Source organism: Zingiber officinale, chromosome 6B (genome assembly GCF_018446385.1).
Source record: "Zingiber officinale cultivar Zhangliang chromosome 6B, Zo_v1.1, whole genome shotgun sequence".
Classification (NCBI taxonomy): domain Eukaryota; kingdom Viridiplantae; phylum Streptophyta; class Magnoliopsida; order Zingiberales; family Zingiberaceae; genus Zingiber; species Zingiber officinale.
The window spans coordinates 20682-30119 of NC_055996.1; the positions used below are offsets into that span (position 1 = coordinate 20682).

The following is a 9438-nucleotide window of genomic DNA, read 5'->3' on the forward strand; positions in this document are numbered from 1 at the left end:
AATAGAGTAGTTTAATTAAATCAAATTAATGTGTTTAATTTGATTAATTAAGTTAATTTAATTAATTAATTTCCTCGATCTTTCTCCCATGTTCTCTTGCTCGATCTCACTCTCCGAAATAAAAAGTCAAAAGTGACAAATGGAAAGAGACAACAGCAAGACATCGACACGTGTGAAAAATAACATCCCCGACCATTCAAATGGGTTCCTGTTGGGATCAGATGTCTCCGAGTTCCACCTTAGTAACTAAGAAGGGAACTTATCTTAACACTGTTTGCTCGCCAGCCTGCCATGCCCAACTCTAGTCTGTCTCGCGCCGCACTTCTGATTCTTCCTCGTCAAATCCGCCGTCCGTTTAGATTGGATCAGGCTCACCCCGCGCGGGAATAGCTCCCCAAATTCTTACCGACTGATCTCCATCAGATGTCTTCTGTGTCTTTGCAGATGGCGGGAAAAGAAACACGCCTCGCCCCGCCCGCCCACCCCCACAGCCAAACCCTAGCTCTCATTGATAAGACACTTCGCGGTTCGACTTCTCGACAGCGATCCTTCCTTCTTGACGATGAGGGGATTTTATGCCGGTTCAGATGATGGTGGTGATGAAACGGCGTGCGAGGCCAGAGATACATAGGGTCCTCCATGCCGGGTGCCGATGCCACCGGCTCTAGGGCTCTCTCATCTGGGAAGCGGCTTGCCTGCAGTTAACAAGAGCACAGATGCGTGGCGTGGCAGGAGGATTTTGGTGTCCGTGGAACGCCAGTGCTCCTTTGTGGGAAGGGGGAAGATGGGGAAACAGACCACCTTGGGTTTTTCCGCCGAGTCCAAGCTGCAGGAAGCGCTGAATGCTGCCGTTGTTGTAAGTCTACCACACAAGCAGGATGATGACCTAGACGAGATTCTTGAATTTGAAGCTTATTGTTAGTCTGCCCTGCCACGATGGTCCCTTTGCTTACCTTTCACAATATCGTCTTCACAAATAATCTGGCTTCGTGGGTTTTATGATTTTAGACAGTCTATACCAATAATCTGGCTTGATTTTATGGTCCTACGGTCTTTCTTTAGAAGTTTGCATGCCAATATGCTTCTTCATTCCCTTTATTTGCCTCACACTATTGTGAGATATTTATAGTTCTCCCATTTTATCCCTACTGTGGCTGTAATTTATCTACCAAATTACTTTATTGCACATGCACGAAAGAAGATTTTTTAGGAACTGTATTCTTCTTGGCCTAGTGTTATGCAGAGTCCCTGAGCAAAATGCTAATCATGAGGCTTACAACAACTCAGATTCCAAAAATGCAATTACTTTGTGTGATTCTAGTAAACATATCAGAACTTGTGTTTAACGAATATGCATTCTCACCCACGAATTTCAAGACAGTTCATGTTGAATGTCGGTGTTGTTAATTATGAAGCTAAACAGAATGCCCTCCAAGAAGTTATGGTTAAACCTATCTCTATTGAAACACCTGATCTCCATGTTGTGTTGACGACTCACTCTGTTTCATGGATGAGAGTGATGCCTCAACTTACTTTTCAATCCTAGTTTGGCTCTTGAACTAGCATGTGCCTACCTATGTGCTTTGCTTGTGATTATAATTTTATAGTTTAAGAATTTGTAATTTTTGGCCTGAAAATTGTTTTTTTTTGACGATAAATGCTAAATTGCTGGCCTTATTAACTCTCAAAAACTTGGTTCAATAATCAGGGTCAATTCTAGAAATCAAAGGATTTCTACATACAAACTAGTCGCAGATAGCCCAGATGGGTCTGGGTTTTAAGTGACTGAATTCATGCAAGCAGTTGCCTCATATGACTAATTATTGATTATAGAGAAAATAAAATAAACAACTTGTTCATAATCATACTCATGATGTTCAAACTGTAGTTAATATGCACATTATATGTGAATTATCTTTTCTAAGGTGGACAACAGTAGCACCACATGTTCTACATTATGATTTTAAATTATTTCGTGATAGAATAGTCACTGAGAATTGTTGTATTTTTTGTGGTCAACCGTGCTTAAAAATAATCATACATATACCTAATTTATCAGCCTTAATTCATAATGTGTACAAGCTGTAGTAGCATAAATCCTGGTCGTGAAGTTGTTTGTGTACTGTTGGACATTGTGCTTCAAAAGAAATCAACATAACTGTTTGTTCTTATGCTGGGATTTTATCAGCAAACAGGGAACTGAATATGTGATGATGCCTTGGGGATTTGATCTACTAAATTCTGTACCATGTTTTGGATGCCAAGTTATCCATGATTGATCATCAATGTTTTTCTTTTCCTTGCATCTTTTATCTAGTTTTTTCTGCTTGCATTGTTTCTTTTACCTTTATATTTACCTTAGTTGTGGCTGTTTTCAGGGCCATCAGGGTTGTGTCAATGCCATTGCATGGAACGCCAAAGGCTCACTTTTAATTTCTGGTTCAGATGACACTAGAGTATGTTTTCTAACCTATCATATCTAGAAGTATTGTTTAAAGTATCAGCTGTATCAGGTGCAGGTGATGCTGAGGTATTGTTTAAAGTACAGTTGGGAACAAATTTTTCTTTCCTTTTTAGGGACTAAATTTTTTGTTTAAGCTGATTGTATGGACTTCCACTAAATATCAGGTAAGAATTTTCAGTTTGTCTCATTCAAGCAGTAGGTCTGCGGAAGCTCCCTTAGAACCAGTAGCATCTTACAAGTGCCACACTATGAGGGTCAAGAAGCTAGCTGTAAGCTTCTAACTCAACAAACACTAGTATCTTATGTGAAAGTAGAATGAATCTTTCACAGCAAAAATCATACTTATTCTCATGTTAAATGTAAATCAGTCTTATATGTAGATCCAAAATTTCTGTCTATGGGAAAGGATCAGTAGCTTGGTCACGGATCTTTTTGAATTAGGATTGGGAAATCTCTTGAGGTTTTGAGGTCATGTTGGAGTTGTTAGCTTCTCAGGAATGGCCTACAACAGTCAAGTTGAAGGATGAGGGTGTTCACAGAGATTCGATGAAGGCTGATTGTATATTAACAGGTATATATATCGGTTTTTATCTGGCTGGTTGTATATTAATAAATATATATAAAGTTAAATATTTCTAAACTAGCTCGAGATCAGCTGCGAGCTGTTGGATGATTAAGTGAAGCGGTGGGTATAGTAAAAGAGGTACATATATCATGTCATGTACACATGTGTCATCAATAGGAAGCTAATGCCTATAACTGACAAGCATTGGTGCTATTATCTAAAATAAGTTTAAGGCTCGAAAGCTTGACAAGCATTAAATAGTTATAAGATTTACTAACCTCCACTCCGTGGAGGATCAACGCCATGGTGGGGGTCAAAGTCAAGGTCCACTCTCCTATATCGCCGATTGGTTGGGCAACCACTTGCTCGATTGAAATAAAGAATCTCCGGTCCGATATTATCATAGCTTGGCCATGCGTCGAACTTTTGATGCTCTTAAGAGCCAAGTATTGGCGATGCACACGTCGAGCGGTCAGCTCCCTTGGACTTACATCAAATTCAAAATCGGCGAAGTGGAGTCACGACTGAGCAGATTATACTCATACCAGGCTTCTTGCTCAGCATTGTAGCGTAGCTCGGACAGTGGAAGGTTGGTCGAGCGACTCTCTTGCTCTGTTCAGTAACAGACAAAAGGAGGATCCGACGATATTCTTTTATCAACCAGAGCTATCGACAAACAATATGGTTCGCGGCATGAGCAGGCAGAGGATCGTACGACGGAACCTTCCCCATGGAAAGATATGAGAAGTGTGCACACCTGGGGAAGCGTGTACGCGTGCTGTGGGAGTCCTATATAAAGAGGTCCAAGCTTCGGCGGAGCTATGTGCACATTACTATTGTTATTGTTCTTCTACTTCTTCGCTTCATTGCTTTCACATCGTCGGTGATTGACTTAAGCATCAGAGAGTTAACGTTGTGTTGAGTTCGAAGCGCAGCAGAAGACATATATTGATCGCGAATGTTTTTGTGGTACATATAGTTTTACACAAAAGTAACATAAAAACATACCTTTAGTCCTCGATAGGTGTGAATGATATCACAGACAAATAGACAGATAAGAGCTCCACGTGTGACTCCTCTAACGGTATTCACGTGCACTAGATCACGAATTTGATACGATCTGTTAGGTGCTAGCCTCTTGGATCGACAAAGTTTTGAAAGCACTACCGATCTCTTCCGGTGAAAGGTCAACGAAGAAGAAGTTGATGAGAGAGAAATTGACAGAAGGAATTCTACATTTGAATTTTTTTGAGGATAGCTACTTATAGCCTTCAAGGAATACAAAGAGTTAGGTTCTCAATAAATTCATCATTTATAACCTTTATTATAATAACTCTTCAAATTTTTTATTAATTATCATTATGATGACTCTTTGAATTTTCTATTAATCATCATGATTATGACTATTCGAATTCTCTTTTCTTCGTATCAAATAAATTCATATTTGATCTTGATCTCGACTAGCTTTCGATACTAATGTTCATGTCTATGTGCTATGTGTGCGACCCTCTAGGTTTTATACACGAAGGCAGTATAAATCTATACACATATTAAGGTAATCGTCTAGCAACAGTTTTTAGCCACTCAACGTGATAAAATTAATATCAGTCATAAACTGTAAACCACTATGAATTGATTACTGTGTTATTCAATCTCTTCATCTAAGTCTACATCCCAATTAATTCGGTACATTATGCATCATTACCAAATTAATTGTTTTACTTGATTTTCAAGATATAATACTTCTCTTGAATGATAAATCATTCCTCCTATGGTTATGGATTTCGAGTCACTAATATCTTTATCAAGCAGCTAGGATGTTAACTCATAATCCAAGAAAGTGATGAATCTTTTATTCACTCAACACTATCTTTTTACGTTTTATTATACACCCAACTATCGTATTAATCATAATCCGATTAAAAACTGCTTTTAATGGTGTGAAAGCACATAACTCCACGTATAGAATAAATAAAGGTCTCAAGTCAAAAGATCAGTTATACTCATTCATAAGAGGAATAACTAATGATGCTTAATATGTAGTTTATTTTTGAGCGAGTCGTGTTTAGTGTATCTCTAAACTCAAGGCACTCTTAAGTACAACTTGGATATCCATCCCTTGGTCTATCCCGACTTAATCATACTCAGTGTTGATCTAGATATTCATGTCCCGTCTAAATATCTGTTTGATCAAGGACTATTTTCAGATTAATAAATCTATTAATTTGTGAGACTTTATCATTAACTATATATGTACAGAAAAGTAAATAATTAATAATAAATTTTTTTTTTATTAAATAATTATTCACAAAATACATAAGGAGTGTCTTAACAATTTCCCACTTGCATTATTGCCAAACACTACAGACTCAGTCCTACGCTCCTCACATGGGTCTCGTGTTTCTGTAGAGGTAAGGTCTTTGTGAGTGGATTTGCGATATTCTTGCTTGTATCTACTTTGCTAACCAACACATCACCTATTTGATCAATCTCTCTAAGGAGGTGATACTTTCTTAGTACATGTTTGGATTGTTGTTGAGACCTTGCCTCATTTGCTTGTGCTATGGTTGCATTATTTTCACAATATAGTACAATTGGATCAACAATGTTAGGAACCACTTCAAGTTTCGCTATGAAGTTCTTGATCCACACAGCTTCCTTTGCTGTCTCTGAAGTTGTCATGTACTCGAATTCAGTTGTTGAATTTGCAACTGTCTACTGCTTGGAACTCCTCTAACAAACAACATGCACCATTTAGACAAAACATATCCTTGTTGTGATTTTAGATTATCTTGATCTGTCTGAAAACTTGCGTCAGTATATCCTCTGATGATTATTTCCTCGTCTTTTACAAAAATTAAGAAAATGTTCTTTGTTCTTTTAAGATACTTGAGTATAGTATTTACCGCAGTCCAATGACTCTTCATAATTTGACTGATATTTATTCATCATGTTTAATGCATATGATACATCTGGTCGAGTGCATATCATAGCATACATTATGAACCCTATAGCCGAAACATAAAGTGTCTTGTCCATTCTACTTTTTTCTTCATGTGTTCATTGCACATCCAGTGAATCTTCCATAGACTGAGAATAATATGATTGATCTTCCTCTGAAGTGTTGGGTGTAGGTTTTTTTAGTGGTTCATCTTCGAGCACGTAAATTTTTCTCTCATATCTTAAGACGATTTTTAATTTCCTATACCAATCTAAGTAGTTGAAACCGAGGAGGATATTCTCTTTCTCGAGAATACTTCGTAGTGATAAGGTACTTGTGTTTGTCATCTAAAATTTAAAACAGAGTTTCAGTATTTGTGGAATATATTTAATAAAAGTCTTTTATAATTCTTATTATTTTATTCAAATCCAACAACCCTCACTATTAGAATCAGGAATTGATTAGTAACAATTCCTAATAGGATCGAAACTCTGAATCATATAGAATGCACAAAGTTGAGCTGTACCTACATGCTACATTCATCAAGTAGGCCTTAACTTGTTAATCACAAATCTATGTGACTTTCGGTATGGTCTTGTTGAATCTTATATTCTCAACACTTGCCCCTCAAATTAGTTAACCTTACCTGAGCTAAACAATTCAATGAATTTGAGTTAAGTCGACCTACTAATAATTATGATAAATTATAGATATTTTGACACAAGCTCACAGTTGAGCTGTACCGACTTATGTAAAAACTCTAATTATTATCATAGTTATTAGTTGAGGGCTTTTAACAGTTGACCACTGCACTAGCAGCACGTCAACGAGTGGCCGAGGGCTCCTAATGGCTGAACAAGGAGGAGAAAGACAAGTACATTCTTCTATGGTGGTATAGGATTTGTGAGATAAGGGATAGGTACCTAGGAGGAGTCGATATGTTTATGTGTTTAGGGTTTGATTTGATGATTGTGCTGAGGTTTATTCGCTTTTCGAGATGTTCTTGCTCCGGCTTGTGATGTTTTTTTGGATTTTTGCAGGGATTTTAGGCATTTAAGATAGTATTGGGTTTTGTTCGGATTTTTTCAAGTAGTTTGGGATTCTAGATCAAGATTTTGATGGATTTTGTTGGATTTGACGATGTTTTGAACCTTCCCATTGCTCTCGAAAGTTTTGGACAGATTGTTGGTGGATTTAGTCTTGATTGATGATGCTTTTGCTTCTTATTGTGTCTAAAATTTCTGGACAAATATTTGTTTGGTAGTTTAAGCTTCGGATGGTGAAATTTTGCTTCTCCTTGTTGCTTTCGAAAGTTTGAGCAGAGTTTTGTAGATTAGGCTTTGAGTGATGATGCTATTACTTTCTTTATTGTGTTCGGATCTCTGGCCATGTTGTTGGTGTGTTGAGCTGCATTAAATGCATTTCTTGGTTCTCATAATTGTTTCTGCTATGTCGAACCAATTTTGGATGTAATAGGATGTGAACCATACTAGACAGATTTAGGAAAATTACGATTTTGATTGATGATTTTTTTATCATGACTTGATACTTGTTTCTTCTTGTTATAATAGAGGATGATGTAACAGATGTGAGTGGATTGGGGGTTTGTTCCAAGCTTCTAGTTCCAATTGGTAGAACGTGATTTGAATTTTGATGTGTTCTTGCCTATTATTATAGATTTGGAACACTACTAGATAGATTTGATAGTGAACTGTTAAGATAGAATTTGAGTAATTTCGATTCGAGTATAAAGTTGTACTTATCTCTTTCATGTTAGATGAGGTATTGGACATATTTAATAGTTAGTCACACCTTTGTTGTGTTCTAGTTTGTTATAACAAAGATTCAGATTTTTTGATACTATGTTTACTTGTCGATGTTTTCAATATGTGTTAGTTAATTTGAATTGAGTGGTGTCTGTTTTATCTTGGATTTGAGTTAGAGAGAGTTGCTAGAATTAAAGGGTGTTAATCTCCTCATGATTGATGATTTTGGTATTTTAGATTTGATACCATGATTTCTAGCAAATCCTTTCCATGTGTGCTAGTTTAAACTTGTGTATTGGTTATGTTTTTTTTTTTTTGGTTAATTGGATGGGTATGAGCATATGTGGTGACAAATAAGAATGAGTGTTTCGGGATGAGTTTCGAGGAGGGTCCGAATAAATATGATTGATTGATTGATAATGTAATTTATGTTGATTTTGATTATATAATTACATGTTCTCTTAGGAGGTACCTCTAGGGTTATGATTATGAATTGAATGATTGATTATTACATTGTGACACATTCACTCTTGTTAGTTATATAGGTTTTTTTATATATCGTATTTTCCTTCTTTATTCTGTCATTGAGTTTAGATTCTATGCCTATTAGTTATTGTTCTCGTTATTTCATGGATGCCATATCTTTAATATTGGATTGTATTTGCTGGGTTTGTAGATTTATGATGTTTATGTTACAGTTGAGGGAGATACTTCTCAGGATATGATGGAAGGCATCCGAACGGAATAGACAAGGAGGCGAGATGGACGCATGACACATTGTTTAGATATCTTAGGAGTGTTGTAAAGGCATTTATTTCCTTATGAGTCTTTTCTTTATTTGTATGAGTTGTATTAGTGTTTTCTTTGTTCTTTGTTTTTGTTAAACTCTTTTGGTTGTGATGCTATTATTCATGTTGGGTATGGTCCTCCTCTTGGGATTGTAGCATTTGACGGGTGCCTTGAGGCATATAGTTGGATAGAATGATAGTAGGGTCATATTTTGTAAGTACAAAATAAGGAAGTTAAATTTAAAAATTTATCGCAGTGGTTTGATGATTGTGGTCATCGGCACGCTCAGTGAAGGTGCTTCTCAGATGCGCTTGACATTGCAGCTAAGACTTAGTTAGGGCCCCCTTTAGTTTTAATAATCCATACAAAATAAGGGTAGAAGTTTGACTGATCAAAGATGGAAATCCATGGCCTTGTTGGAATAAGATGGAGGGGTGAGGGGAACTTGTAAATGGTGAAGAAGAGGAAGGAGGATCATAGGCTTATGAAGAGAGGATAGGAGAAGGAAGGCTCATTAGTGGAGGATCTTGTTCAACGGGTGTTGTAATAGATCCAGAAGTAACTGATCTTTTGCAAGGAGTTCTTTTAGTATGAGGTTTAGTGGAAGAGGAAGGTAAAGTTGGGAGAAGGGGCAATGTATCATTAAGAACAATGGGTGCCTCCTCTGATAAAGAAATAGCTGAGGGAATAACAGGAGACATAGGAATGAGGAGTCTTGGTCTCATCATAAGTAATGTAAAATTGGAATGAACATGTGTAGGGGGAGCAAGTTTTTTATGTTAGGACTCATTGCCCGGCTAGAAGGGGAGTTGAATAGTCTTTACACAAAAAATAAAACAAACGAATTTTTCTTGGACAATTAACTTAAATAATGAACACTTGTATCAAATGAAAATTGGAATATGTACTAAGT

General features: G+C 36.8%; 1 protein-coding gene across 2 annotated transcripts; it reads left to right on the forward strand.

Moving 5' to 3' along the window:
- Positions 1-490: 490 nt before the first annotated feature.
- LOC121991636 lies at positions 491-8657 on the forward strand. 2 transcript variants are annotated; one of them, XM_042545617.1, is made up of 3 exons: positions 491-856; positions 2379-2456; positions 8455-8657. In XM_042545617.1, exons 1-3 carry the CDS (start codon positions 653-655, stop codon positions 8482-8484), a joined length of 312 nt encoding a protein of 103 aa, XP_042401551.1. In that variant the 5' UTR covers positions 491-652; the 3' UTR covers positions 8485-8657. The 2 variants fall into 2 exon arrangements, with proteins under 2 accessions (XP_042401551.1, XP_042401553.1); XM_042545619.1 differs by having other exon boundaries at positions 502-856; positions 8435-8657.
- Positions 8658-9438: the final 781 nt, after the last annotated feature.

Coding starts and splice junctions, on each gene's coding strand:
- LOC121991636 (XM_042545617.1), top strand. CDS start 653: ATGCCACCGGCTCTAGGGCTCTCTCATCTGGGAAGCGGCTTGCCTGCA. Junction 857..2,378: donor CGCTGAATGCTGCCGTTGTT/GTAAGTCTACCA, acceptor GGCTGTTTTCAG/GGCCATCAGGGTTGTGTCAA. Junction 2,457..8,454: donor CTGGTTCAGATGACACTAGA/GTATGTTTTCTA, acceptor GATACTTCTCAG/GATATGATGGAAGGCATCCG.